Below are 27,904 nucleotides of genomic sequence, written 5' to 3'. Positions count from 1 at the left end.
AATGAGCAGGGTTAATATATTGTGGCTTTTTAAACATAAACACAGACTACACTATAGATCTTTATGAAACTATACAAGCCTTTTAGGCCTACTAGCATTCACTTCAAAGTTTCGCTCCAGAAGGAGATCTTGCTCAACTAATGGAAAAAATGCAGCAGTAGCATCTGGAACTCTGGATAAAAAAAAAAAAAGAAAAGAAAAATTAACCTCTTAATGGCGCTGCTAACAATTCAGAACTTAACATGAATATGTTGCCTTGGCGGCTGTCATTCTCGGAGCAGTTTGTTCATTTACCCACCCACCAGCTCGTGCTGTGTAGTACTATGAGCTTTAATGGTCAAAGGGAGCCACACCGCTCGCGCTGAGGAACATCTCACATACTCGCGCGACATCAACAACAATGGCAAACCGTCTTCTGTTATGGTAGATTTCTGATTGGAGCTACACGGCCACGATTTGGAAAAAAAAATTGCACCCATTTTCACCCCTTAGTTAGCGCGTTATATTTTAGGACGTTCGTGATTACATTTTCCCCCGTTGTGTTTTTTTTTTTTTTTTTTTCTCTTCCCCTGGAAAATGTGCGAGTCGCTCGCTCGGTCTGTGCATGTGTGTCCCTGCTGCTTTTCTGCTGGGCTGCTAACCTAGCTGCTTTTCAGACGGTGGTTAGCCAGCGTTAGCCTCGCTGCGTTCATCGACTAGTAAAAAGAAGAAACAAAGGCGAATGTGAAGCTTATTTTTTATTTTTTACTGTTAGATTTATGCGATCCGACCCGAACTAATCGCTAATTGTCGCTGTTGTGTGCGAAAAGAAGCGTTGTATGATTTGTCGTGGCAAACACTTTGCTGGCTAGCTGGAAGGCTAGCTGTTTGATTGTATTCTTCGACTGAGGAAAACGGCGAGTTTCTTTAAAAGTATGGATGATCAGACTAGGATGCTGACGGGTCTCGCCGGACTCAGTGGACTAACACAGCCCGATGTCGGTGACCCAGACTCGGTCAGGAAACAACAGTCCCTCGTTCAGCCGCAACAAGACATTGGGGATATTCTACAGCAAATAATGGCCATCACCGACGAAAGCCTGGACGAGGCACAGGCCAGGTAAGACACACGAAGAGCCCTTTTCTCCCCCTGCACATGATTGCTAAGCTAACACGTCTCATGTTCAGGTTCACACTTTTGTATAAGACGTTAAAATAAGGCATTTGCAACAATAATGCAACGTTGCAATGTTGTGTAATTTGCAGCTAAACTAATAACGTCAGTGAGCAATTTGAGCTAAAATGTTTCAGCAATCCACATTATATATATATATATATATATATATATATATATATATATATATATAGGTATAGATAATGTTTCTCCAAAGTGCAAATGTTGTTGTTTGTAAATTTGCTTCTAATAAAGTGTCTTGACCTCCGCCTTAATTGGTTTATCATTAATTTTTTAAAAAAAGAAAAAAAGTTTGACTTGTAGTTTCACAATTTCTTCAAAATTATTTTGCTATCAACGATATACTTGCATGGATATTTGACTAAAAAAGTATTGTTTAATGGCTCATACATGAGGAGGGGGAAAAAAACAACAAACTTTATCATGGTAGTTTCCCCTCATTACTGCAATGATCAAAATGGTCAGGTTTTGAAACGGGTACTTCAGTACTTGTTCAATTTGCTCCAGTAAAAGCATTCTTTGTAGGTCATATTGTCAACTGTCTTTTATACTAAAATGACAGGTATAGTAATATATATGTACACACACACACACACACTCATCCAGGGCAGGATTAAGACACTTGGGGGCCCTGGGCACAAACACTCAGTTCCCCCCTTCAGCCAATGCTAAACCATTTTGCTATGCTTTACTGAATTTCCTACAATATAACCAATCAAAAGTCTATTTTGTTTGATCACAATTTAACACTTTGTCAGACAATAAAAATCACTGTTGCACATACTTAAAAATCTTTTTATTTTTTTAAAAACTCAGATTGGACATTGACTTTGAGCATCTATCATATATTTTTTTACACTTTACAAAGGGCCCCTGGTCTATAACGTTAGATTTCAAAGTGCAAACGATTGGAAAATAAAGGAAAGGTTAAGGATACTCGGTTCTAAATAATGGCTAAAATGAGTATGTGATGTGTCAATTATGCATTTGTGCCTCTTCATAATGTTTTTATTAGAAGTGTCTCGCTTATCATTATAGGCAGCATGCGTTCCGCTGAGGGACTAACTCGCACTCATTTGCCATGTGGCTGAAGGAGCACAGGGTCAGTTTCAAATGAAGCGTCAGTATTTCAACAATAGACAACCGTCCACTGCAAGACTCTGGCCACAGTGTGATGTGTCATTAGCTAGTGATTTTCCACCCAACATTTGACCACCTGGTTCTCTTAATTAATTCACTCCTTTCACTCCCTCCCCTCTCTGGTGTTCATCCTTTTCATTGTGTGCTGGGTGCAATCAATTCTCCTATAATGTGTACGCAAGTGCAGCTGTCCGCAAATCGAGTTTCTATTAATGAGATGAGGGGGAGGGATGATGCTATACCAGCAGCCTATGAAGACGGGGATATTGCACTTTCTTTACGACTAGTTTTTAAGACTTAACCACATGGCTGATTTTGTGGCATAATTATTTTTGCTGAAAATATTTGTTCCTTATGTTTCATTAATTTTGTCTGTTTTATCTTTTATATTTAATTTGTGATTTGTGTTGACAGTTTGCAAAAGTTGAATTATGTGAACTCTTTAATGTAAATCTAGCATCTTTTGGGGTTAAAGAGACAGTTATAGTGCAGAAAGTTATAAATCTGTGAAATGCGATAGTGATTATGTTTTTGTATGCTTAAAATATGTTCCTATATTAAAATGTCTCTCCTTTAGAAGTAAATACTAAAAACAGAATGACATACTTACTCACAAGCAGTTGTGGTATTTACATTAATGTTCATCATTATATCCGACTATACCACCCACCTAAATTCCTAGAATGGTTTTTTGATATAATTGTGCATTTTCTTTATTTGTCATTTTTCTTATCCTGTTTACTTCAGATAAAAGACCCAAACCATAGCATGATAGTAGCCACAGATACTAGTATTAAAAACTTGGCATGACTTCATTTAGCAGTCCTTGTCTTCATTTTTGACTCTGACCATGTTTGACATCTACACATCAATCTTTTCTGTGACCATGACAATAAACAAATCAGTATTGAGGTGGCTTATATGGTAGCATGACAACCCTTTCATGCAGAGTGGCAGTGTGTTAGGATGGGGAGTGGTCAGCAGCCTAAGAACTTTGTGTGGCAGAATACACTTCCTGCTCACCATCCACTGTCATCCTCTCACCATGTCACCATATGTTGAGATACTGGCCAGATGAATCACTGATGAATTGGGTTATATTGGGCCATTCGTTTCCAGCACAGGTTGGTCCTGGACCCCATGTGCATCCTACTACTCTTCCTGCCATCTTGAATGATAGATTCCTCAGTACCGAGGCTTTCCTTAAACGTTAATCTGAAGTTCAAAAATCAACCATATTATAAAACTGGCTTTTTATCTTTTAAAAACATCTCAAAAGATAAACAGTTTGTATCAAAATCTGACTTTAAAAACTTAGTTCATGTGTTCATAACAAGTATGCTGATTCAAAGTTCTGCAGCCTGTTTTTTCAAACATACTATTAAGAAATTTGAACACATTATGCCTGATTATAGATCTAGGTACTGTTTACCTATTGAAAGACAAATCAATTTTAAAAGCCTACTGCTTGAATATAAAGCAAATGGTCTTTCTCAGACCACTCAGGTCTGCAGACTGTCCTAACGTAATCATGCCTTGTACTTTTTTTTTAATTTGGAGAAGCTGCTTTCTGTGTTTGTGCTCCAATGAAACGGAATCTGCTGTCTATAAATCTGAAAGAATCCTCTGCTGTAAATATTTTAAAGAAAAAGTTAAAAAACACTCTGTTTGTACAAGCATGTAATTAAGCTTTTATTGTTTGTTTATTGTATTAGCATGTTATTACTCTGCACTTGCTGCAAATTATATTTTGTTCTGGCTGGAAAACAGTTTGGTTTATTAGCATAAAATGTGCTTTACTAATAAAGTTTGTCTTGACTTTGGATCATGTTTTGTAACTGCACTATTTACTATAATAATAACAATATTAACATTAATTTAGGATTTTCATTTTTTTTCTTTTGCGTTTTAGTTATACATTTTTAAGTAACAAGTGGTGTTAGTTTGACTTTGATGTTTTTACCTTAACTCTTTTATTGCATTTTTCTTATTTTATATCAGATGATACTGGCATAACCTGTTTATATTTTCAGAAAGCAGCTGAAAACTGCCTGATGTATATTCTACAGTTCTCTGTGGAACACAAATACAGAAACTTGTATTTACTTGTTTGTTGAAAAAAACAAGCCTCGCTCAGAATATTAATGCAATGTTAGAAAATGTTATAACAGTATAACAAGCAAAAATCAAGTTTTGACGATCCAACTCACTCTTAAAGCACATTTGTGTCACCTCCCTTGTCTGGCCCTTCGTCTGACGCCATCAGGGCTCATATTTATACCTTCTAGTGCAGAATAACTGAATAATCAACAAATAAATGTGTTAATTATAGGAGTACTGTACATCCTTTAAGTTATTAATGTGTAGTCTACTTCAGTTGTTAATGAATTCACCTGTTAATATTTGAACATATTACTATTAGTATGTTCTTCTTTACCCCCGACCAAAAAAAAAAAAAAAATCTTATATTCTATATAGAGCCCTTTTTATTTCCCACTCATAAGCATGTTGGAGACAGTAGTGTCTTTCCCAAGGACACTTTAGGTTCAAACCTCCGTCGACCTTCCTACCAACTGGGCCAACAATAACACTATTTATTTCTTGACTCATTTTTTTGTCTAGGAGTCAATTTTGAAACAGGGTTAAGGTATAATATGTGGTAGTTTGATTTGTTTCTGAAGAGGATTCTGTCTACTTTAGCCTAAATTTGGCTGACTGACATCTCTGTGGCCTGAGAAGTGCGATCGGCTCTTGGACCCTTCCCAGCAAATCTCAGTTCTTTTTAAAATCCATAAAAAGAAAAATGCCTCCAATAACTTGACTAAAGAGTATCAACCAGGCTGTGTTGGCTGCATCGAGTCCCATAATTTTAGTTTTTGACAAGTCAAATGCTGTTTGCACAAATTGTTCATATTCCTCTGACTGCAGTTCAATTATTCTTCAAAACAGACAAAAACAAACAAATAACCCACTTCAAGTGATCTTATAAACTTTATTTAGAAGCATTAGTGATTTTTTTTATGCTTACTGTTTCTAGTCCCATTTTCTCATTACCATCATTTGAATTCAACTTAAAAACATGACTGAAGATGTGGGGAAAACAGAGTTAACACCTAAGACACTCAGCTATACTAAAACATGAGCTCTAACCAAGTATTTGTTGCATGGTTAATATCATGCATTTTTGTTATAATGGCTTTACAGCTGTAGTTGGGTATGGAAAAAAATACTGATATGCTTTCCTTAAGAGTGTATCTGTTTGTATATTCTTAATACAGTCTTAAAGTAGATGTGTTGTTGTATCCCAATATAGTATACAAAAAGGAAAAAAGAAACATTTCAAATAGCGGATTTTTCTTTCTTGAGTGCAGTATACAGTAGCTAGGCAGTATAGACATTTTAAAATCTTTTTTTTTTCAAGTTTTAAATCAGAAACCATTTATACTAAAATAATTTGATGTTGTTTTCATTGAAAATCCTTTTTTCCCCCTCTGTTTTGTGACCAGACTGACTCACAACTTCTCCTAGCAGAGATACTTTAAGACTTGCTATACAAACTGTGGCAATATTAGATCGAAGAGGGTCACCAAAAGTACCCTGTTAACATCAGTATGTCCTTTTCATTCACTAGTTTCTACTCTATAAAGAACAACCTGTTGACTGTGAACTAATGTTCTCACCGATTTTTATATGCAATTACAGTGGAATTCCAAACTCAGACATTAAAGCTTTTTGTTTTAGACAGTCTCTATTGATTTTACAAGAGGAACTTGGTAATATGTAGTTTTAATGAGCATCGTTTTACCATGCAGCTGTGTATTTTCAATTAGTGAAGGCCTGGTAATAGTAAAGTTTTATCTGCACAACCCTGTAGAAGGTCATGTATTTATTTTTGTATTTATTATGGACCATTTTGTCCATTTTTCACTTTCACCTTTTCACTGTATGGTAAATAGAAACCATATAGGAGAAGATACATTTATTTTTTTTAGCAAGAAAAATAAAGCTGATTTAAAAACTACTTTTATTTGAAAATTGAATTTTACATTATGTGACATTTAAATCAAATCATTGTAAAACTTTAAAAGGAACCCATATTATCCACCACCTTGCATGCCAAAGTTTTAAACAAAGACGTCACAAGTTTTGTTAGCACTCAGAATATGTACTGAGGGCGACTCTCTGCAAGTAACACTTCACAGTTTGGCTAAATATTTGAACACATTACTGTGTTATAGACCTTTTTGTATTTGCTAAGGTTGTTTAGCAATCTTGAATTGGGTTGACTCTTAAAGTTAATAATTTGTAGATGTTCAAGTCCATCCAAGGATTCACAAGATGTTTTGCTAACAGACAGACAAATGAAGTGGTATTAACTGTTGGAGTCAACCCAGTTTGTCTTTTAGCAAGATATCTCATGAACCATTGGACAGATTTTAATTAAACTCTAAGAAAGTTATCATTGGGTTCACATTAGAGCTGCACAATATATCGAAAATTTATTGTCGTTGCAGTATCAGTGATCACAATATCAATATCACAAAGGACTGCCTGGACTGCAGTAAATCAAAGGCCATTATATTTTAAGTACCATGCATTCATGCTCATCATGGTAATAAAAATTTGGTCAAACCTATAGACTCTTCCTTGATGCCCACACTTGGTTTAGATCACAGTGACGACAGAACCAGAAGTGGGGAATAAGAAAAATGTGGGTTTATCACAATGTATTATTGTCATCGTAATATAAAACAATAATATAACATGTGGCAAGTTTTTCTAATATTGTGCAGCCCTATTGTACATCTGCAACTCATTAACATTTGAAGTCAGTCCAATTCAAGATGGCTGCCACTGTGTTTTAGGAACTCCTAAATTGTATTTTTTGAATCTGGGTTTAAGAGTGAGGAAAGTCTTAAAAATGTCACAGTTTCATTCTTGTGTGGACAGCCTAACCCAAACCTTTTGAAAACAATGATGTCATAGTCTCACCTCCTGCTTAACGTACGACCCTAACACTGAGAGGGGAAAAAAACAACAGTAATATTGACATTACATCCTTGTGTTTATGTTGAAGACACCAGTTGCTTAACTTCAGCAAAACCTTTGTATACTGTTTTACTTCAACGAACAGACAAGACTGGAGAACGGTAATATTGCCTTGAATAGAGCAGACCAAAATCCCCTTTGTTACTACATCAATTAATCTACGGCTAACTTTTCTTTTTATCAGTTTATTGAATTGTCAAACAATACAAATAAACAAATGTTGCAGAAAAAAACTACAGTATCCATCAAGTATATAGTTAAAACAAAAATGTGGGAAATGGCATATAGAATGTATATAGAATTTACCCAGCTGTCCCTTTGGTTGCTCTGCCTGAAGTCATCCATTATGGCCATGTATTTGAACTGACATGGCTTCCAGTCAATAGTAGTTTAATGTGACACAAAGGAGAAGTTCCACTTTGTCGTCAGTTCTCAAAAAGGATCTGGTTTTTGCACTTGTATTCACCATCCTCCCGTTTTTCTTTTTGTGTTTACAGTTTGCAGCGTCTGCTCCATGTCTTCTTTCCTGTTTCTGGTGTATTTTCGTGGCAGCGATACCACAGTGTTTAAGTTGTTTTCTGTGTGGCTGAAAACATTTGTAGAAATGGTGCCATGTTTACAGGGAAAAACACAGTTTTGGAAAGATGGCGTTCTCACATAGATGAGGCCTAAGTGCTGTCATCCTATTTATCAAGAAAGGGAGTATATGTTGTGGTATCATTACATCTAAAATCCAGATAGGTTTGTCAACTCACCATCCACTTCCCTGCAATGACAGTTTCTTTAAGAGGTTGAAATTAGATAACGTGTATTACCTCTGAAATTAGGTTCTCGGTAATGATGACCTTGAGGTTTGGCATTATTACTTGTTCCATCATGCAAAGCATTCACATGACAACATTACTCTTGTTAGTGTGGATTGATGCATCAAGGATGTTTCTGGGCTCATAAAGGCATCTGCTTATTCAAAATGCCTCTAAACATCATGGCTCTGTTGTGTTTTTTGGCATTACCCACTCTAGAAATGATGTATGCATAGTACATACACGTCTTTTACCTCTTTAATGGGTTAAGAACTTGAAATGAGATGAAAATCTGTTTATTCTAATCTTCCCTACTCTCTCTCTCTCTCTCTCTCTCTCTCATTCCCGCTTCTTTCTTACAGAAAGCATGCCCTGAACTGTCACAGAATGAAACCAGCACTCTTCAGCGTTCTCTGTGAGATCAAAGAGAAGACAGGTGAGATTTTACTTCACTCCTATACTCCGGTGTGCACAAGTTGTAACTAACTAGTGAGACAGAGTGCCTTTCCTCCAGGTTCTTGTCGTAATTTGTTTATTTTTTTTTATTCTCTCATGAATCTAAGTTGAGTGAAGATGGTCTTTACTATTGAATGTATTTATTATATGTGTATACTTTAGATTAAGATCACTTTAAATAGACACCAGTTTCTTATTTGAGCAATTATTAATAGAAGCTCAGGCTATTTCTGGGTATTGTCCAGACCTGGGTATTGTCCTAATCATAGCCAATCAGTAGCTTTTTAGAAACTTAAGTCAGACAGCAGAACTCACAAACAGCTCTGAATTCACTTACTATATCATTGCAGTTTTGTTTCACAAATTGATCTCCATAACTCAAATGCAAAATGTGTGATTTTAAATTTTGTCAGTTTTCATTTCATATGATGAATAGTAATTTTTCAACCTGTATGAACAAATAGGTAAAGATTGGTAATATTTGCTTTATTAAAACGTGGCAGAAAAGACAAGTTTTTTTTCTTTACAGTCTAACTGTTAAGGTACTTTAGGACAAAAAAAATGCATTACTTTGCAACTGTTGTGAATTGCTATAGGTGCCAATGCAGTAACTTCATCCCTTCAAAATTTGAACCTGTTAAGATAAATTTCAATAAACACAATCTATTCTAGTCTTTCCTGTTCGGATGTCAATCTTCAGTGTAAACACTCAGTTGTGTTTTGTTACTGTTTAAGTCATGTTGGGTAAAATCAGGCATTATTATGTAAGGTAAATGAGGTGGTTGTGTTTGTTTGTTTTTACCTTTCTCTCCGCAATCTTTTCACCCTTCTGATGTTCTCTTCCTTTTTCTCCCACTGTCCTTATGTATTTTATAACAGTAAGCCTCTCTTGTTCAAATACAATTTGAAAATGCTGCACTGCTGCCTATTGTGGCCCTCTGTCAATAATGTATTATTGCTCTCCAGTGATTGGAGAAAAGTAAAGGCTAGGCTTGAGAGAGTGGGGCAGGGTATACTGTTTCCCAGGCAACCAGTGGTCTTATTTACCCTAATGCCATTCACTTTGATTTTCACATTTAGTCTCCCAACAAACTAGATAGAAGAAATGTGAGTACTTGTACTGTAACCACACAAGAAAAACAGACAAAAATGGGGTTAGATATACAGTATATTCATACTTGAGGCAAGTATTCCAACCATGGGTTGCGGAAATCTAAGCTTTGCCTGTACTCTGCTGGCCATCTGCCATATAGTTCCCTAACTGCACTGTGTACCTGCTTTGGTATTTCACTGCCACTGCCACCCCCCCCGCAGGCCCCATTGTCTATCTCTGCAATGTGAAATGACTTCTCTTCATTTTGGCTTGTGGAGAACCAGTCAGTAGTCATATAGTACCTCTGCAGATTTTATAGAGTATTTTGTCACTAGCAAACATGAACTTGTGTTAGCACCACCACATGCACAATATGTCGTCCTTGTGCATGTACACACAGATGCATGCACACACATACACAAACAGGGATAAAAGCAAACTCTGTCTTGGGTCTACTCCTTCTGCCTCAATCTTGTCCTCTCCCCCTCCTTCTCTGTACCTCGCTCCCATTCTTGAAAGAGAAGACTTGCTCTGAACTCGGGCCTTTGATATGGTAATGTAATGGTGGTGGAGGAGGAGGGGAGGTGGGGCATGGGGGAGGGGAGGTGAATTCCTTTGAGTGCTGCAGTTGGTTAGATTGTTTTCATTGTAAAAGAAATGTTCTGCGCAAATGTCAGTACCCAACCTCCCCCTGCTGCCATCACCCCAAAACACATCGTTTTACTAGTTTTTGTGCTGTCTTATGCTTTGAAATTAAACATGATTTCTAGGTGCATAAAATTTAATTCTTTAAAATTGATTTTAATAAAGATACTCTAAAAAATAAGGTAAATTATTCAAGTAGAGACTGAAATGGATTAAAATTCCTTTTTCCTTTACTCTCAAGGGTATCTGTAAAAATAGGTTTTGGTGCAATGGCTTATGTTAAAAACTCAAACCCACAGCCTTTTACTATTACAAGTTTTGCCTTTAGTTTAAACATATTTTTCCTTACTTTATTTTCCTTTGCTTTTCACATGTTAACACTACCTGTCATTCATTCTCTCCCGCCACCTTTATCAACTCCATCTTTTCAAGCCTGTTGTTTATTTTTGGAGGAGTTTTAAAAAAATATAAAATGGTGTCCCAACCAGTAGTTTAGGGCCATTAATATGTTGCTTTTTTAACTTGTAGACATCAAAGTTATTACAATACTTGTCCTCCTCCCCCTCATTTGGACAAGTTCACAGCCATCATCCTTCTCATCTTGGTAAGCTGTCTGATAAACAAGTCTGGGAAAATGCTACAAGTTGGCTAAGGAGAAATGATTAAACACTGACTGAATTCATACCTGTCTGAGATTAAAACGATTAGCTCTGTTTTTGTCTTTTGTATTTTCTAGTCTAATTGTTCTAAAGTTTAAAGGACATGTGTAATATGTCTATTTCTAATTGCCCAAAGCCAGTGTGATGCTAACTTTAGGTCGACACTGTTATTTAAATTTATGATTTGACTGTCCTATACAAATGTTAGATCAGATTGTTCAAATTTCTACTAAAATATTATAATTTTATTACTATTTAAATTATAATTGTGTCATTGCAGCCAGTTGATGGCCTGTCATCATGTCTTGTTGATATTTTGATAAGAATGCCTGAGCTTTGTGTTTTTTATAGCCATTTGTTAGTACATGTTATAGGAAAATTATATTTTATGCACTTTCAGTTGCGGTTGTCAAAACATTACAAACATTAATCAGTACAAAAAACCTAGCAACTAAATGTATATTAATTGGTGACATAATCAGTATGAACAGTGTCAAATTAGTCTTTACCAGTTCAATCAAAAATTCACACAGCATCTGCAATCACTGTTAAATGGATGAATACCAGTCAACTTTAACAACACTAAACTCTAGCTGTCATTAATCTAAATCTAATTTCATGTTTTTTATTGTTCTAATCATTATCAAGGCTTCAAAGTACAACCAATTAACCACATTTTCCTGTCTCTTTTAGAGAATAATTCACAACTATATGCATCAAAGCAAGTTGGAAATATACCTTGAGTGTTTCTTTTTCTTTTTTCTCTCCTTTATCATAAATTGTGAAACAACGGGAGGGGCTAATAAGATTGAGAGGTTTTGAAATTGGCAAGGGATATTGTTATTTAAGAAGCAATTCAAAAGGCATCAAGCAGTTCAGGCAGTAAAATATATTGTAAAAATACACATTTGTTATGTCTGCTCTCTGCTTTTTTAAAATAAATGATAAATCACTCTTTTTAGATCCAGCTTTTAAACTAGAAGCAATCAAAGAGGGTAAACCTCTGCAAAAGCCATAGCGTCATTAAAAAATAGTCCAGTCATTATCCAGATCACCACCAAAGTTTAATGAATTGTTTCTTGTGACAACCCCAACGTTTCCTGAAAATTTTTATCAAAATTTATTATTTAGTTTGTTTTTTTTTTTGGTAATTATGCTAACAGACAAATAATCAAACCAACCAACACTACCAAAAACACAATCTCCTTCGCAGAGGTAAATGGCAAGTTTGAAGCAATTGTTTGAAAAGCAGCAAAAAAGTAACATCGGTCAGCTTTTTTTAATGTCATGAAGTATGTAAACTAGGCTAATTAGTGTTGCAGTATACTGTATGATGTTAAAGTCTTGAGGAGGAACAACTGCAGTGGTCATCCAAAACAAAAGGGAAAGGGCTTGTTTTTACAAACCATTTCTTTCATGTCTTTGATATCTGGGATTATAAATCATAGGTGGCAAGATGCCTGTCAGACATATTATCTTACTTTGTGTTAGCTTATTCCTGAAACAGCTGGTGAATCATGTCATGCCATGTTAGGTTCAATTTGTAAAAGTTTCTATCCCCCCTAAGTCTTTTTTCTTTAGTTTCCTCTTCTTTTTTTTACCAACGTATTTTGAATACAAATGAAAAACAAAGTAGAAAACTCTGCTAGTGTTATACAACAGGGGGCACTTAATTTTTTATAATTAAAGCACCTATTAGCACAATATAGTCCAGTTTATTTAGGTGTCTCCATTCTGCAGACATGAAGTCTTGTGAATCACTTGCCTCGTTAAAGCAACCTAATTATTAGTTTTTAAAGAGCCCATTTTGGAACAGATTAATAAAATTTTATGAGTTAGAGACCTGAAGGAAGTATTTTGTTAAACTGTGTGAGGGGAACCATTCAATTAATTTTAAACAAAGTGTTGAGGTAAAAATAGTCTTGAGGAAACTACATAAACTAGATTAACATTGAGATATCAAGCCAACATTTTCAGTGTTACTGTCACCGAGGTTTACAGCATGCCCAAAAATAGGTTATTGATTTATCTTCACTCATCACTTATCGTTGGTTATGTCCTTTGGTTTACTGTGACAGTGTTTTTAATATGAACATGCACAAGATTATTTGAATGGCTTTTCAGGAATCTGTGTGGTTTGTGATGTCCTGCCACACTTTTTTTTTCTACTCTTTTGCAGATAAGGATGAGGGAAAAAGAGAGAGGGTGTTGAAGGGGGTGCAGGAATGATACAGAGATTGATGAGGCAGTAAGAGCAAGAGTAATTACTCGGTGTCCATTCCCCAAGCCAGATTGGCAGACGGCTAATATCACACAGACCCCTGGCCCTGACAGACACCCCCACACACACATTGAGACACACACCCCAACTCAAACTAAAGAACCAGAGCTCCCTAACTCTTAGTGTGGGCTTAATAGTGTGTGGGCCAATTGATTTCCCCATGTGGTATTATTCCTGAAGGAACTAGGCTTTTGTATATTAAAAAAGGATGTTTCACCAAGGACAATGAATTAGCTTTGCACTGACAGCATTTATAAGGAAGAAAATGAATGTTTGTTGTTTGAATACAAAAATACTGGGGGTAACTGATTAGCATATGATTTTTATTTAAATTTTATTATTTTTGTGTTTTGTGCATTTATTTTTAAAAAGATCTAAAAGATGGTAAACACTTCTCCATGAAGTGGTGTTAAACATTTCCCCTTTGACTTCCATTTAAATTAATAAGTTAATAAAGCATAAATAAAATTAAGCTACACTGTCAGTGTCATTTTAGATTATTTGTACCTGTGGGGTAACTAATTAAAAATATATAGCTTTTTTGCACAGTGCAATATTGACTAGCTTGTTTGTATTATTTATTACTTATGAAGAGGACTTGTACATTTCTTCTGCAATTTCTAGTATGTCTATACATCTCAAACTGCTTTTAGGTGGTGGTTTTAAAAGAAGTCAGCATCTCCTTAATTAAAGATATGTAAATTAGGTCTCAGCTGGATTGCACTAGTTTCGTGGCAGTGGGATGGGAGAGTCTCTGAGCTTGGCTCCTAATCCTGACTAATTAAGGATTAATTACAATTGATGGGTGTCTTCCACCCCTTAGCATTAATTCACATTGCTGTCCTAGACAATATGTTTGTCTGTTTCACATCATGTCATAAATACTAGAGAGAAATAGAAACATCAGGGCTGGGAGAGGGAGGGGTCATACAGCATCCCTGAGATTAGCAGTGTACATTGAACATAGTACGCTTCATTGGTGTAGAGGTTTTTTCTTACATATTTAAAAGCCGTAGTCTGAGAAGTGGTGAACATTTGTATAATGTAGACTGTGTTATATATTTGTACGAATAGATTCAGTATTCATGTTAGACACAGGTAATGGTAAAGTATTATCATTCCCAGCCATACATACTGTTGACACAAAGGTTTTATTCTTAACTTAGCAGGTACATATTTGAACTGTGCACACTAACCATGTCGCCTCAGTTCTCTCTGGCACCATCTGACTGTGTCATAATGCTTGTTCACTTGTTATAAATGGGCACCGCTCTTCTGATCTATGGCTTAATTGCCACCAAATTTGCATAACAGTGCAAATTAACGACCTCTCAAATGAGCGTTCATTTTTCACAAAGTCTTTAGGAGCTCCTTAAGAGTCTGTGCTAATGAGCACAGGAGGCAGCTGGCCTGATGAGAGTTGACTGAGGGAAGATCCTTGCAGTGCTGTAACAAGCCTCCTGCCTAGTAGGTGCTCCTCACCTTCTTGTGACATTTCAGATTCTTTTTTTATTGCATCGTTCTCTCCGTCTGTAGAAATTTTACCGGACTGGGGTTATTAGGGTAACATTTTAGCCACAGGTGCTTAACAGTGTTTGAAAGATCCCTTTCTTGTTTTAGTGCTTGTGATATTGACAATAGAATACAATAGATTTATTTCTTGGTCTCCTAACTCCACCTGATAAGTGATTTCTTTTTAGTTAGTCTGACAGTTTGCTCTACGCTCACTTGAATCAAATTTTATTCAAATGGCAGTTGAGCACCAGCTGGGAGCAAATACCATTTGTTTAATACAATTTGCGATCTCTCTGAGCTTGAAAGTTAAAGGGGCAAGACAACGTGTCGTTTTCTTAAAATCAATTGACTAAGTACAAACAACTATAGCAAGTTACATTGAGATTTTAGCTGACATTTTAACCACTTAAATCGGTCAATCCCCTGACATTTAATTAGATATTTTAATATTTTTTTCATTGAAATATATCTGAGAGGTGAAGTTTACCTCTAAGGCTGAATCTACTCATATGTACATAATGTGTGTATTAATGTACTCCTTTTTTGAAAGGTGGCTTAATACATAGAACATTTGCATTCAGTAAATGTTTTTTAATTGCTTTTTTCACATTAGTACTTTTTTATCTTTCTTATCAGTCATATACAGTATCATATCTAAAATTTAGATTTTGATATGTAGAAAATCTTTGAACTGGTAAAGCAAGAAAATTCTTTAAATGTTTAATTTTATTAAAAGAAATGATAGTCACAGGAAAAATTATGTATCATCTGATGTTTGTGTACGTATTGTAATGGCATAGTTGAGATATTTCCCCTTTGTGTTTATTTGTGTTGTTATCATTGCTTAAGTGTCCAAGCTTCTCGCTCCCTTTAGGTAATTAAGAGCTGATTAATGATGTGTTGGAGTGAAGTGTTGTTTGTCTAAGGTGTGAATTCTCCAATTTACACTTTTGTCAAAACACGCAGTGTTTATTCTGATTGTTTACCTCTCAGTGTGTTTGTTTGTGTCAGAGTGGGGGGCTGTGTGCAACAGGACTCTTGTGTACTACCCAAACAGATGCTTATTAGCGTGAGCTGCTTAGAGTAGGAATGAACATATGGATTGGGCTCATTTAGTTGACTCTCTTCTGCAAAAAAAATATTGATTTAAAGCATTATTAGGCAACCCATGCTCATAATAAATAGCAAACATTAGAATACCTAAATAAAACTAGCAAGCAATACTATCACAGTGTGACTGAGATGAAATTTGCATCTCCCTGCATCCAATAATTTTGATGCTCTTGTCATTTTTTGCTGCCCAAAACAGTTTTTCTGTCTTAAATTTTAAACTCTTTGTTTTTTTGATCTGATCTTAATTTCCATTATCTTATTTAAGATGGTGTGCCTTAATGTTTTGTAGATTATGAGAGTCAAAATCAAGCATGGATGTTTTCATGAATTATCTAATGTCAAACATTTTAAGAGTAAAAAATATGTAAAACAGAGTTTTGAAAGTGGTTTTGTTCAGCTTGGTTCATTGGTTCATTCAGTACTGTGGTTGTATTGTCTAGATGATGTTTTATTTCTTGCTCTTTCAGTTTATGAATTCAAATTTACCAGTTTTATTACCTTAGGTCAATTTAAAATTTTTGCTTTTGTCTTGTAGATTTGTGTAACATATTTTCACTGTAAAGAGACTGTAAATTTTGTGAATATGAGCCATTCTGTCTATTTTTGTATTGAGAGGGGAAACTCTGTTTTTACCATGTTTTCTTTCTCTTTGCTCGCTCTCTTACGTCTGTGCTCTGAATTCTGTGTTTCTGTTTCCTCTCTCTCTCTCTCTGTCCCTTTCTTTCTCGCTCACATATCTTCTCCTGTGACTCCTTTTTTTCAATTCTCCTTGGTTCTCCTTCTACCCTCTCTATCCTTACCTTTTTTTTTCCTTCCTTTTTTCCTTCTCTCTCCACCGATCCCTTGCTCTCTCCCAGTGAAAGGCTGAGAATACCCAAGGGAGCTGATGCAATTAAAATGCTAATCCTGTCTGTCTACAGAGAGAGGGAAAGGGGGGGGCTGACAGCATGAGGGATTGCGGCTCACATGGAGAACTCGACTGAAATGGAGAACAGGGGGTGGGGGGGCACTGGGGGAAATGTGTGTGTGTGTGTTGGGGGGTGCGCTGAAAGGGAGAAGGGGGAGGGGATGTGTGTTGGGGGAGACAGAGTGAAAAAGGGGATGCTAGTGAGGGAAAAGACAGACAAGGATAAAGCTTGTGCTGTGAGCTGAGCAATGATATACTGACTGCGTTTAAGCCTTATCTATGCCTATGTGTGGAAAGGATTGCAGTTAATGTACACCACTACACTATTGGTTGGGTTATTCACCTTTACCTGCACCACTTTATGTTTTGCGTGTTGTGTCTGCACAGCGCTGTGTTTCCACATTTGCTGTGCAGAAATGAGAATGATTATGTATGCAGTGAGAGCCCAGCTGGATACCCTGAATATTTCATAGTATATGTTTCTCGCTTAGTCTCTCAATGCCACACCGCCCAGCTTGGCTTGTAACATATGCATAATGGTGATTTCTAAAAGCTATAGATGTTGGCTGCGAGCCTAAAATCCTTTTTTCCTTAAAAGGAAGAAGAATTGAAAGTATCATTTCTTACAGTTCTCTTAAATTGTTTTCTCTTTGTTAGAGACTCAGTCTAATGGTAATGTCAGGGGGCAGTTGATTTAAAAAAAACCCAACAACACACGCTTAAATTCTGGAGAAAAAAAAACTTTCTTTCAGTTCTTTGATCTGCGAGTCCAAATGTTAAATTTCAGCTCTTAGTAATAGTGTGATTAGTATTTTTTTTTACATGTATATTATATGGTCTGTTTCTGTGCAATAGTTGTACTTATCTCAACAGCTGCTATGATATCACCAGGCCGCTAGACTGTGCATGAGTGCAATTCTGGGTAATCACAGCTTAATTGAAGTAATTAGGGGAATGTAGGGGCATTAGGCTACAGCTGGGGGCCATAATGAGTCACGGCAAAAAAGGAGAGGGTCGAGGTGAGAAGCTCCAAAAGCCACCTTTGCCCTCTTCTTGGTAGGTCATTTAAATGTCTCAGTGAATAGACCTGTACATTAAAATACATCTATGTATGATTAAAACCTGCAGCCTGATGATCCCAGACTTTCTTCGTTCAGTTTAATCACTATAATCATACTGTAAACAAATAATAATGTTCTTTGAGCAGTTTAAAAATACTATATGTTATCTAGCTAAAACGTGCAGAGATCATTCGAATTTTTGAAAGGGAAGAGAAAGAAAGGAGGGAAAAAGATGGGCGAATCAGGGTCATTAGTTCAGGCGACTGGGTCTGCTGCATTCCTAAGCCCTGAGATGGGGGAGCAACACAGCAGGAATGTGCCTTGGGTAGAAAAGAAACGTTAGCGGAGGGGAAAGAAAAGGGCAAGAAGAAACATGTAAAAAAAATAAGCGAACAAGAAGAAAAGGTGGACACTTTGTTACAAAAGATCTCTTTCAAAGGCTGAAAATATCAAATTGAAGAAAAAAGGAAAAGCAGCATTGTACTGATTTATATCTGTAACGCTACAGCACAGCCCTACTCATTTGCTGCCTCTGATTGTTTCACTACAGCAAATATGTTTTTATTGTGATTTACAATATTCATTTGCTGAGATGCTTTCAGCAAATAAAAATTAAAAAGAACTAAACAACAACAACAAAGGACTTGCACAAATAAGTTAACATGCTGCAAGGCTTTGGTGGGGAGTCTAAGTAGTATGACTCCTATTGAGGACATCATCCAGTTGTCATTATATTATCTGCCTCCTTCTGGCTTTCAATGGGTTCCCTGCTGTTAAATTTTTATTTTTCCTTTTTTATAATTTTATTCTAATGTTCAGTTTTAAAGATCAACATATGAGAATACACTTAGTTTGAACCAGTATTTGCACTTCTAATGCCACACTATTCAGTTCAGTATTTAAAAAAAATTTAGGCATGCAACTTAGTTCTACACTCATTGATTAATTTAAATATCAGTTACTTGCCTTTTTTGTGTCCAATAATTAGAATTTAATTTAAACAATTAGTGGAGAAAACATTAATTATGTACATCCTATAAACACCCATCCATAAAACATAAAATGGGTTGAGTATATTTTAAAAATAACAATCACCAAGGGTTCGTATCGTTGCTTAAAAATGCAATTATTTTAATGTCATTTCATCTGTTATAGAACATAACTTAAGTTTCTGTAAGTTTCTTGAAATTTGGCATTTTTTCTAATTAATGCTCATATTAATTCATTATAAAGCAAATGAAAGATCTTTTCCAATCAGCAATTATGTCTCATTTCTCACCGTTTATATTAATATTTTATACATTAGTAGTACCATAACTGTATGATGCATGCCTCCATAATTTTATAATAGAAGCAACTCTTGATGCTATGGTTATGATATTGAGTTGTGGTGGAAAAGAAACTACTTTTACTTTCTGAAGTTGAATGATAGAAAAGCAAAAAGGGCAAGGGGAAATTTAGTAAAGTGTTAAAAGCTGCAGGCTCTGAAAAAGATCATTGTCTAAAGCCAAAACTTCTGAAACAGAGTGGTGTCTGTAAGGGTGAGTGTGTGAGTGCATGTGTGAAAGAGAGAGAGATGAGAGCAAGGCTGCAGGCTGACAGAGGTCCTGGTATAATACAGTGGTGGAGAGCTGCGACTGATAACTATACTTATGGCCACTGGGGCTCATAGTGACAGCACATGCACTTCTATTACTGCTCTCATGCCTCATGCCCATATCTTTGGCAGCCTGCCACAGAGGTAACATACTGCCCTCTGCTGTTGATTTAGAAGGAGTTCAGACTTATTGAAAATTCAGTCAGATGTTGACAAGCATGACTCAGGGGAGAAACCTGACTGTGTTCTGACAGAGCTGCTTCTTTTTGAGTTTTAGCAGTGATAAAGTGTCTTTATCCACCACAGTTGAGGCTACAGAAATAGACCTCTTCATGTGTGGTTTGTCAGTTTAAAAGAAAAGAAACGTGTTAAATAACATTCTCAAAGGAATAAAAAAAATCAGACTACTATGGGAAATTTTTCATTACCTGTCTGAATCGTGTACATTTTTTATTCTGTTCAGTGCTGAGTATACGAGGTGTGCAGGAGGAGGACCCCCCAGATCCACAGATCATGCGGTTGGACAACATGCTGCTTGCAGAAGGTGTGTCAGGACCAGAGAAGGGTGGAGGATCAGCTGCAGCAGCTGCAGCTGCAGCAGCGGCAGGAGGCTCACCCACCGACAGCAGCATTGAACACTCCGACTACAGAGCCAAGCTTGCCCAGATCCGTCAGATATATCATTCTGAGCTGGAGAAATATGAACAGGTTTGTTCTGAGTAGACGAAAATGATGATATAGACCTCCTTTGGGAATTTTGTTTGGCTTAACAACACAATGCAAAAATGACATAATATACAGCACAAATGAAACATTTACTTTTTTTTCTGGCATATGTGTAGTTCATGCTTTTCAGAAATCCTGAATTTACCCAACTTGGTGAGATATGGACTCTAAACTGGCTTGTAGGACCTTACCTTAAGGGCCTTTAAACCATTCAACACAATGACTTATTACCTAAGCATTTGGGCTTATATATAAAGTGCTGTAGTAATGTTTGAAATAAAACTCACAACCATATGTAGGTAAACAAAGACGACTTTAAAAGTCATTCAGAAATCATAAGCTTTAAAATAATTTCTCATTGTCCAGTTAACAAACAGTAGATGACATAAAATGTTATTTTGTGTGCTAGAAAGCCTTTAATGATTCAAGTTGAAATATACTTTTCTTGATGTTAGTTGTGCATTTAAACATTAGAATAAAAAATAAAATCCATAACTTTGGCTTGTAATTAGTATGAATACTCTCTTGGGCATAAAAAAATTGATGTTACAATTTTTGTCTCACAATATAAAGTTTGCTAATTTCCTTTTTTTTTTGTTCAAATGGTACTAAGAATTCACAAACCTGATATCCCAATATTTCGCAGTCTTTCATGGCTAAGTGAAATCATCTGTCAGTAAAGAACTCAACCAGCGAGGCCTCATCAACACTCTGCACAGGACAGAACCTCTACTTTGCCCCATCTTTGACAATAGCATTTCACCCCTTTCTCTCTCTCTCATTTTTTTTCCCAAGGCCTGCAGTGAGTTCACCAACCATGTAATGAACCTGCTGAGGGAGCAGTCTCGCACACGGCCCATCTCTCCCAAGGAGATTGAGCGCATGGTGGCCATAATCCACCGCAAATTCAGCTCCATTCAGATGCAGCTCAAACAAAGCACCTGTGAGGCTGTCATGATTTTGCGTTCACGCTTCCTTGATGCCAGGTCTGTCTATGCGTGTTTGGCTGGTATTTCTATAATGATATACAAGATAGTCAATTTTAAAGCTGTACTTAATGGAGTACTTTGACTGTGTTTTGTCAGACGTGTACATATTAAAGGTTTATTAAAGGTTATCTCTTTCTGTGTGTCAGACGTAAGAGACGCAACTTCAACAAGCAAGCTACGGAAGTGCTGAATGAGTATTTCTACTCCCACTTGTCTAACCCTTACCCTAGTGAGGAAGCAAAAGAAGAACTGGCCAAAAAGTGTGGGATCACTGTGTCTCAGGTAAACTGCTTACATAGCCATTATCTAGAAAAGCAAACAATATTTTTGGTATGAAAAAGGTTATTTTGTTTATAAATGCTTCAGGTAATTAGCAGTCACGTTGGATACTTAATAGTACGTTTTAAAAGAAATTAATTTAAAAAATGAACATAAATAAATTATTCTAAAATACTGTTTTTAGCTGAGAGGAGCAGAGAAGCTAAATTACTGCAAATTAATCAGCGTTCAAATCTAAAATCCATCTGCTCCTTAGGTCTCTAATTGGTTTGGCAACAAGAGAATACGCTACAAGAAGAACATTGGTAAGTTCCAGGAGGAAGCAAACCTCTACGCAGTAAAGACAGCGGTGGATGCTGCCAATGTGTCCGCACAGGCAAGCCAGGCTAATTCTCCGGCAACGCCCAACTCAGGTACTTTTCAACACCACATTATCTCATCCTGTCGTGCTGCAGCAAGTTAGCTATTTGTTTTTGTGGGGTTTTTTTGCTTTTTTTTTTTTTTTTTTAAATTTTCCACTCTCAAGGTGAGCACAAACATTGTAAAAAAAAAAAAACAGAACATGTTGTGCTTTATTGTTCAAGTGTTTTTTGTTGTTGTTTCTAAGTGACATTGCTAAACTGGTTTTACTAGAGAGCACTTAATTCTGTTTTGTTTCCCAGTCATATTTGTTTTGCTAAATCTCATTTCTATGTGCAAAATATGTTTGCGTACAAACCAAATGAGCAGCAACGAGCTGCCCAGGTCTTTCTCTGACATTCTGTAATGTATTCTGTTCCTGTAATGATACCTATAATAATTCAGTTTCTTGTTCTGTTGTTGTTGTTGTCCTGAGGTAACTAAACCTTTATAGGCCTTACAGACCTTTTATATAACAAACTGTCTGACTTTTTAATAATTACACAGGGCTTGAAATTGTGTGAATAATTTAGAAGTAAATAATTACAGATAGAGTAGCTGGTGTAAGGCATGTAGCATTTTTTTTTTTCCCCCAAATGAAGTTTAATGACAGTAATTAAACTGCTTATGTAATTATCGCAAATGGACATTTGATTTAGATGAGGGGGAAAACTGTGAAACATCTGCTATAGCTGAATCCAGGATGAAAAAAATGACAGCAAATGACTTTATATGTTCAAAGGTTTTCCACCAAAAACTACTTGATATTGAAGTATATTAAATTATAGTTAAGGCAGAATATAAAATGGGTAATGGGCTGCAGCAGCAGTTGTGAATTTACACATCCTATAACCTTTAAACGTCCACAAAATTAAAAGCTTCACATCCTTTTTTTATTGCCTCTCAACCTCACCAAAAAATAACAAACACATCAGCTCCCGGGAAATGGTACGTGCTGGTCACTCTGTTCTCCAATTTAGATTACGCTCGAGAAGCTGATTATATAACCCACATGAAGGAGCAACCCAGTCAAGGCTGGAAAATGTGTTTAAAACTCATTGCAACTTATCAGACTACACTTTGTGAAAGTCTGTGCTTTACAGGATGTTAAACTACTTGTTATAAGAGTAACTGGTTTAAGGTTGTTTATTAAATGAGTTTAGTTTACATTTTTGACACAGTAATAATATTACCCTATTGTATTGTAGTTTATTTGACAATTGATTTTTTTATAAGTATATCCTAAAAATAGACACACACACTGAAGGGTCACAGCACAGGGGTCATACAGATTTTTTCACACAGGTGACACTTACCTTGGCCTGCGTTCCCTCAACGGTGAGGGTCTGAACTTCGCCCCCTCTCTACAGCCTCAGGTATGCAGTAAGGACAGCTGTAGAGTTGATCACAGTGGTGCTAACTTAATCACCAAGCATCCCTGTATACCTTCCCATAGCCTAGCTCCTTTTGACCTTTCCTTGGATTTTATCCCGTCCATACCTGTATTACCACCAGCTCTTGTCCCACACACTGCAAACTGACCATTTTTTGATCTGAGAACCTTGCAACACATAAAACTTCTTATGAAGAATTATTGTTCACTGCTATTTTAGTTTGTTCTCACAATCTTTTTGTATTTACATGTACACATTATTTATATGTAGTATAGCTTAGATAGGGTCTGACTTTGTTCAGAACCTGTTTAAGGGCATTAGTACTGTTCAGTACTATTTTAATGGACAGCATACAGCTGGAATAATCCCTCAGAGCAAAGTTGGAGTTCAAATCGGTAATCTTTTTCAATAATGGTCAGTTTATTTGCCCCTGGGTTTTCTGCTCCTCCAAAGATATTAAGGCCTCCTGTCTTTGTCAGTCCTTGTTTTCTCAAACTGAACCAAACATCCTGCATTATACCATATGTCCACCCCCTTTACCTATGTAGTCCATTAAGTTGTTGTTATTGGGTCTATTTGTGCTATTTTGGAAGAATCCACAGGTTTATGCTGTAATGTTTAAAAATGTATTTCAGTTTTTTATGTTTTGCGTAGAGTGTGAGGCTGATGAGTTTTCCAAAATATTTAAACCTCAGTTACTTAAAACAGATGGATGTATTATAGATTATCCCTTTTTTTAAATGCTGATGGATTTTCACATTCTTTTCCCCTTCGTTTGTGGATGCTGTCATCATGGTCTTTGGGTTAATACTCCAAATATGCTCATGCTTTTGTCCAAATGTTTTTTTTTTCCTGATAGGTGGATACCCTGCACCATGCTACACACCTGACGGGCGGTTATGAGGAGTTGTCGAGTAGGGGCCTCTTCATCCCTCATCATCTGGATGTTAGTACAAACTAAAACCAGACGTATCGTGCATTCATACTAGTTTGCTTTTAATGGTACTTATAATATAAAGTACTAGGGTACAGGAACTGATTTGTGAGTAAATGAAAATGAAGCAAACAGTTTGGGGAAGGAAATAAATCGGCAACTCAGCTATGTTAGGCCCTTTTTAACTTCTGGTTTGTTTTGAGAAAGAAACGGTCACTGTGACCCCTCCAGTTCCTCACATAGATAAGAAGTCATCAAGGGGTGATCTTGGCTTAAAATTGAAATCGTCATGAGCTACTTCTGTCAGATAAACTAGATCGTTTATAGAACTGGAATTTACTATAGCAAAAATCTTTATTTATTATGAAAGTAATTCATCAAGAAACAATTTGCATGTTTTAATTGGATTAAATCATTTGTCTGTAATCAGTCTGGTATCTTGAGGCTAAATCATTTTGGGTCTGGAGCCAATTAAAGTGGATTTAATTGGCTTACTATAAAAAAATTCTTTCCTAATGCTAAATTCCTTCTTCTGTCTGCAGGCTAACAGCTGGCAGGACACCACCAACCCCCCCTCGGTTACCTCCCCTCCTGGTCCTCCTGGCAGTGTCCACTCCGACACTTCCAACTGATTTGGTGGCTCTTCCCACCTTAACTTCATTCCCACTGAGGTCTTCTCTGATTACCATCTTTTTTTCCCTATTTTTGCATTTTTTTCTTGTCAACAAGCCACACAAAGTTGTAAACATATTTCATGCACACATGCTGTGCTGGAACAAAGGACAGCTGTACAGTAGTTAGGAGGATTTCTCCCTTCGGCTCTATTCCAGTGCTCCAGTCTTCATAAGTCACAATTAACGGGGAATGGAGTACACAGATACTAAGAAAATATCCTTACCATCAAGGACTTTTTGAAAACCACTGATCCAGCTGTGTAGATGATCATGATGTCTGTACATTATGTGTATATGCACGTTAACTTTACACAGTACTCTCACAGCTTGTTCATGTGCTGTTGACCTCTACATTCAACTCTTTGCTTTGGGAAACTGTGTGTAATTGCCCGTATCTGCTGAAGCCTTGGCATCTGACAGCCAAACTATGGATACGGACCACCAGGGAGCTCTGCTCACCTTGCTTGTACCAAAGTGCTGCCCCAGTGTTCCTCTGAGATTACCCTCTGCCAGCTCAACACAAGACACAATCGCATCTCCGTGTCCTTATAACTTGATGTGTCATCCTGTTAGGATTTCAAAATGAATAACTGCGATATGCACAAAGGTGCATGCAATGACCCGCCAAACACACATATCACTACTTTTCAGCTGTTTTCATATTAAGCTGACATAAAAGGTGTGTCAAGCACAAATGTTGGCATCCTTGTTATGGGCTTGTACCTCTTTTGAAAGGTAGTTAGGTGGATCACTTTCTAAACAGAGCAGGGCAAGTGATTACTGGGTTGACGAGAAGAGGAGAATAAGGCAGAGAGAGGAGAATATCTTTGGTTGAGTGGCTGTAACTAATAGCCCTTTTTGTTGCTAACCAATAGAGGGTGTTGGTAGATGGCTTGTAGAATTTACTTCATACTTTCATGTTCACTAGTTTATTTGATTGTAGGCTATTTTTTAATGCTGTTTCACCAAGAATGCACCAGCCACCACCAAAAATTAGTTCACTAAAGCATCTTAATGACAAGAAAAGAAGGGTGAAAAGATTGTGGGGCATCGATGTGTTATTGGGACAAACGTGACATGAATTTAGAAATGTGACTGTCTTCCATGCATGTAGGACTTCTAGGTGTGAAATTGTTTTCATTTAATCTTCCAAGTTTTTAGCTTAAGTTTTATTAACAAAAAAGGTAAAATTATTACAGTCAGACCAAAAATGATAAAGTGCATCATGTATTGCTATGATGTGTGTCTGTGTGGGCATGTGTACAGGGTTCAAGGGATGTCTTAGTCACACTGGCTGGTGCCCATTTGAACTTTGTAAGCATTATTTAGACTTGGTGCTTCCACCAGCTAATGGCGCACAAGATGGGGTTCAGCTGAGATTTCCTTCCCATCTTGTAACATTTAAGCTTGAGAGCCCAAGGCAACACATCACAACCTATTGTTGTACCAAAACCAAAAATACCAAGTTCAGAAATGTAATAATGCTATTCTGTCTCTTTAAAGTTGGCACACAGCCATCCTCTTAAGTTGGAGGAGCGGAGGGAATTATATTCGTATCTGTGTCTCTTTGTGGTGTTGTTATGCCTCATGTTGGTTTGATTTTTTTTTTTTTCTTTCTTTTTGTTCTGTTTTGTTCTGGGGCTTACATAAGTTTCTGGGTGGAGTGAACACATCACACCTGCAATTTGATTGTGAGCATAATAGAAATGTTCTCCCCTTTTATCTATCCTTTAATAACCTTTGGTAAAATAAACAAAACAAGCGTTTTTGTTCTGTAGCCAATTGGGCAAGGGCTTCTCTCCTCTGTTACCAAAAAAGGCAACACTGGGTGTAGAGACAAACCTTCAACATTTTGGGGATTTTCATGTTTTGGAGCTGTTTTATACATTAAGTGTTATTAGAATAACAAAGCATTTTGATAGTAAGGTAAAGCCTTATTAAGATTTTGTTCAAACATGTTATAGAACAAGACCTGAGCTTGAAAGCTAGTCACATAATATCACGTTAAATTTCTTGTTTTGTTACTCTCAGCAGTTTGTACAGCTGCATCGTATGAGTAATGTTGTCGCCACACCAAATTATCATGCGTGCCCCTTTTTCTACCTGTTGTAATGGATGTCACTGTACAGTTTGTGTAATGTTTCAGTATTTTTTTTTCTTTTTATAAAAAAGTTGAGATATATCTCACAAAATTCAATAACTCTGTATCACCTTTGAATATTATTTAGGTCTTTTGTTATGTAACCAAGTTGCAATGTAGGGTTGACAAATGTAACATGGTGCTGTGGAACTATTATAAAAGTCTCTCCTATGGACTTGTATTGGTTTGACCCCTCTTCTAGTTTGATTCCTTTCATTTACTCACTCATTCAACAAATAGGACACTTAATCTCAAGTCGTTAAAGCAACATCTACGCTTAAATACCAGATGTCAATATATCCTATTTGTGGCCCCATGCTTTTTGCAGCAGAGCTGTAATTCTAACATTTAAAAAACAGTATTTGTATACTGTCAAACATTTTGATTTAGCAAGTTATGAGTTCCACAGCACCAAATGGCTTTATGAACTTTTTTTTGATTTCTTTGTTTTTATTAGTATATTTGTATCTCCCTTTTCCCCTGTATTTACCCCTCTCTCTACCTCTGTCTTTCCATTTCTCTTGTATATAACCCCACTGTTTTCAGACTTGTGAGTCTGTATAAACTCCTTTTATACCTCAACTTTAGAATTGATCTAGAAAGAGTAAAACAAAAACGAAGAATATGACAAATTGTAGTGTTCTTAATAGAAAATCAAAAATAATTTAGTGTGTTTTTTTTTGTTTTTTTTCCTTTCAGTATTTCATTTTAGGAGTGTTTCATTTTATAATTTGTCACAAATGCTCTTGTGATAGTCAAATGTAATAAAAGGAGAGATTGCACCATTTGATGATTAAAGTGAATTTTTTTTCTACACAAAGACTGAAAAACCATCTTCCTGGTGCATCAGCAGAAATTCAAATTCAGGTTTTTGTA

The 27,904-nt window shown here is 36.4% G+C and overlaps 1 protein-coding gene across 2 annotated transcripts; it reads left to right on the top strand.

Annotated features, from left to right (window-relative positions):
- The first annotated feature begins 288 nt into the window (after positions 1 to 288).
- On the top strand, positions 289 to 27,813 carry pbx4 (pre-B-cell leukemia transcription factor 4). Of its 2 annotated transcripts, XM_017425407.3 has the most exons (9): positions 289 to 1,099; positions 8,529 to 8,602; positions 19,957 to 20,201; positions 21,015 to 21,205; positions 21,355 to 21,490; positions 21,744 to 21,900; positions 23,192 to 23,262; positions 24,140 to 24,226; positions 24,757 to 27,813. In XM_017425407.3, exons 1-9 carry the CDS (start codon positions 915 to 917, stop codon positions 24,844 to 24,846), a joined length of 1,236 nt encoding a protein of 411 aa, XP_017280896.1. In that variant the 5' UTR covers positions 289 to 914; the 3' UTR covers positions 24,847 to 27,813. The 2 variants fall into 2 exon arrangements, with proteins under 2 accessions (XP_017280896.1, XP_017280895.1); XM_017425406.3 differs by lacking the exon at positions 23,192 to 23,262 and having other exon boundaries at positions 307 to 1,099.
- The last annotated feature ends 91 nt before the right edge of the window (positions 27,814 to 27,904 follow it).

The sequence above is a fragment of the Kryptolebias marmoratus genome, linkage group LG12 (genome assembly GCF_001649575.2).
Source record: "Kryptolebias marmoratus isolate JLee-2015 linkage group LG12, ASM164957v2, whole genome shotgun sequence".
Classification (NCBI taxonomy): domain Eukaryota; kingdom Metazoa; phylum Chordata; class Actinopteri; order Cyprinodontiformes; family Rivulidae; genus Kryptolebias; species Kryptolebias marmoratus.
Note: the sequence above shows the minus strand (reverse complement) of the source record. Positions and strands in the feature narration are given on the sequence as shown.

What these genes read in the sequence shown, in the direction of transcription:
- pbx4 (XM_017425407.3), top strand. Translation starts at nt 915, where the DNA reads ATGGATGATCAGACTAGGATGCTGACGGGTCTCGCCGGACTCAGTGGA. An exon ending in AGCTGGAGAAATATGAACAG is followed by an intron (nt 20,202 to 21,014) that starts GTTTGTTCTGAG and finishes TTTTTTCCCAAG; the next exon opens with GCCTGCAGTGAGTTCACCAA. An exon ending in CCCCCTCTCTACAGCCTCAG is followed by an intron (nt 23,263 to 24,139) that starts GTATGCAGTAAG and finishes TTTTCCTGATAG; the next exon opens with GTGGATACCCTGCACCATGC.